The following is a 1,463-nucleotide window of genomic DNA, read 5'->3' as shown; positions in this document are numbered from 1 at the left end:
TCCAGCTCTACACCTTGTTATCTCAGAGTGTCTGGGTTGAATGGCCTGATACTGTGCGTATATTCTATGTCATCCTACGGTGGCTTGAGGGATCAAGGAAGAGACAGGGTTGGGGTAGGCTTGAGTGCAGGTGAGAAGAAGATGGTGAGAGGGGTCAATTGTAGTCAGGTGAAGGGGTTGGGGTAAAGGTGAGAGGTCTTATGGTGTAGGTAACTGCAGTCAGAATGAAAGGGTGTCTCCAAAGAGAGAGAAGCTGAGCAGACGTATGTGCTGACTCAAGTGGGTAAGTGAAAAGGCTTTTATTGCCTGCTACATTAGTCCCTCTCCTTAGTTTAGCTGGCAGGTTTCTCAAAGCAAAAAGATGAGGATTTGAGAATGAAGAACCTGAGAAGCTACAATGCCACCACTGGCTGAGGGAAGAACGAATAGAGATAAGACTTTTAACATACTATAGATAAATAAATGAATGATTGTCAATCCAGGATCACATACATTTCATCAATTTTAACTGAAACAAAGCTCTAGCACACAATACCTCAATAGCTGAGATCTTCATACAGCAAAGTTTTTATTAAATGACACCTATGGGACCAGGAGTGTGCTGGTTGATCAAATGATCCAGATAAACAAAAGATCCACATTATGAACATAAAAGCCACATTATGGAAATGAAACATAATGCAGGTGATATACACATCACTGTTATACTTTAGTTACAGCATAAATTACTTAAATAATAATGCAACTTTGCCTTAAATAAAACTTACTGGCAGAGAGACTTCTCACTCGCACCTTCTACTGACATTGCGGTATTTAAGGAGAAATTGAATCAACTGTTGATATTTCGTGCCATTGATTCCATTGATCAACAAGTGTATTTATGTTGAGGTAAATAAATTTTAAAAAACGTAATAATTGGGCAGAATAATATGGTGAACTTCCCAGTGTTTGCAGAGTATAATTTTTGCTGGTTTATTGAGAGTGCCAGTTCATAAGGTACCAGTTAAAGTTTGCTGTAACTTGCTGTGCAGGACAAAATTAAATAAAAAGCAAAAGCATACAAAATCAAATGTTATTGAACATATTGAACATGCATACCTTGACAATGTCAACAACTGTTTTCCCACAAGATTTCCTGAATGTTTGTACTACCTCTTTGTACTCTGGTGTATCTGGCTGAAGAAGAACTATTAACGCCTCCTGATTTTTCATGTAAATCCAGTTTTGTGGGAGATCAAACATTGCTAGAAGATGAAATAGACAGAAATGCAGTAAGAAAGTTGATTACAGCTAAAATTTACTAAAATTACACCCTCACTTCCAAGCATGGGAGTGGATCTGTTTAAACAGCTCAGTTGATTTATGTGAGAGATAGTAGGAACTGCAGATGCTGGAGAATCTGAGATAACAAGGTGTAGAGCTGGATGAACACAGCAGACCAAGCAGTATCATAGGAGCAGAGA

The 1,463-nt window shown here is 38.4% G+C and overlaps 2 protein-coding genes and 1 long non-coding RNA gene across 13 annotated transcripts in view; 1 reads left to right on the top strand and 2 right to left on the bottom strand.

Moving 5' to 3' along the window:
- LOC125483513 (protein mono-ADP-ribosyltransferase PARP15-like) overlaps positions 1-1,404 on the bottom strand; it is a 9,117-nt gene extending 7,713 nt beyond the window's left edge. Inside the window, exon 1 of the mRNA XM_048599172.1 lies at positions 1,099-1,404. Within this exon, the coding sequence (XP_048455129.1) occupies positions 1,099-1,242 (144 nt within the window). The 5' untranslated portion in view covers positions 1,243-1,404. The remainder of the gene's footprint in view (positions 1-1,098) is intronic.
- Positions 1-1,463, bottom strand: part of LOC125483514 — a 73,646-nt gene that overhangs the window by 25,289 nt on the left and 46,894 nt on the right. The gene's annotated exons all lie outside the window — the stretch shown is intronic.
- LOC109915678 (RNA-binding protein 43-like) overlaps positions 1-1,463 on the top strand; it is a 63,085-nt gene that overhangs the window by 23,656 nt on the left and 37,966 nt on the right. The window lies entirely within an intron of this gene.

This window comes from Rhincodon typus, chromosome 7 (genome assembly GCF_021869965.1).
Source record: "Rhincodon typus isolate 14 chromosome 7, sRhiTyp1.1, whole genome shotgun sequence".
In the NCBI taxonomy this organism is placed as follows: domain Eukaryota; kingdom Metazoa; phylum Chordata; class Chondrichthyes; order Orectolobiformes; family Rhincodontidae; genus Rhincodon; species Rhincodon typus.
Note: the sequence above shows the minus strand (reverse complement) of the source record. Positions and strands in the feature narration are given on the sequence as shown.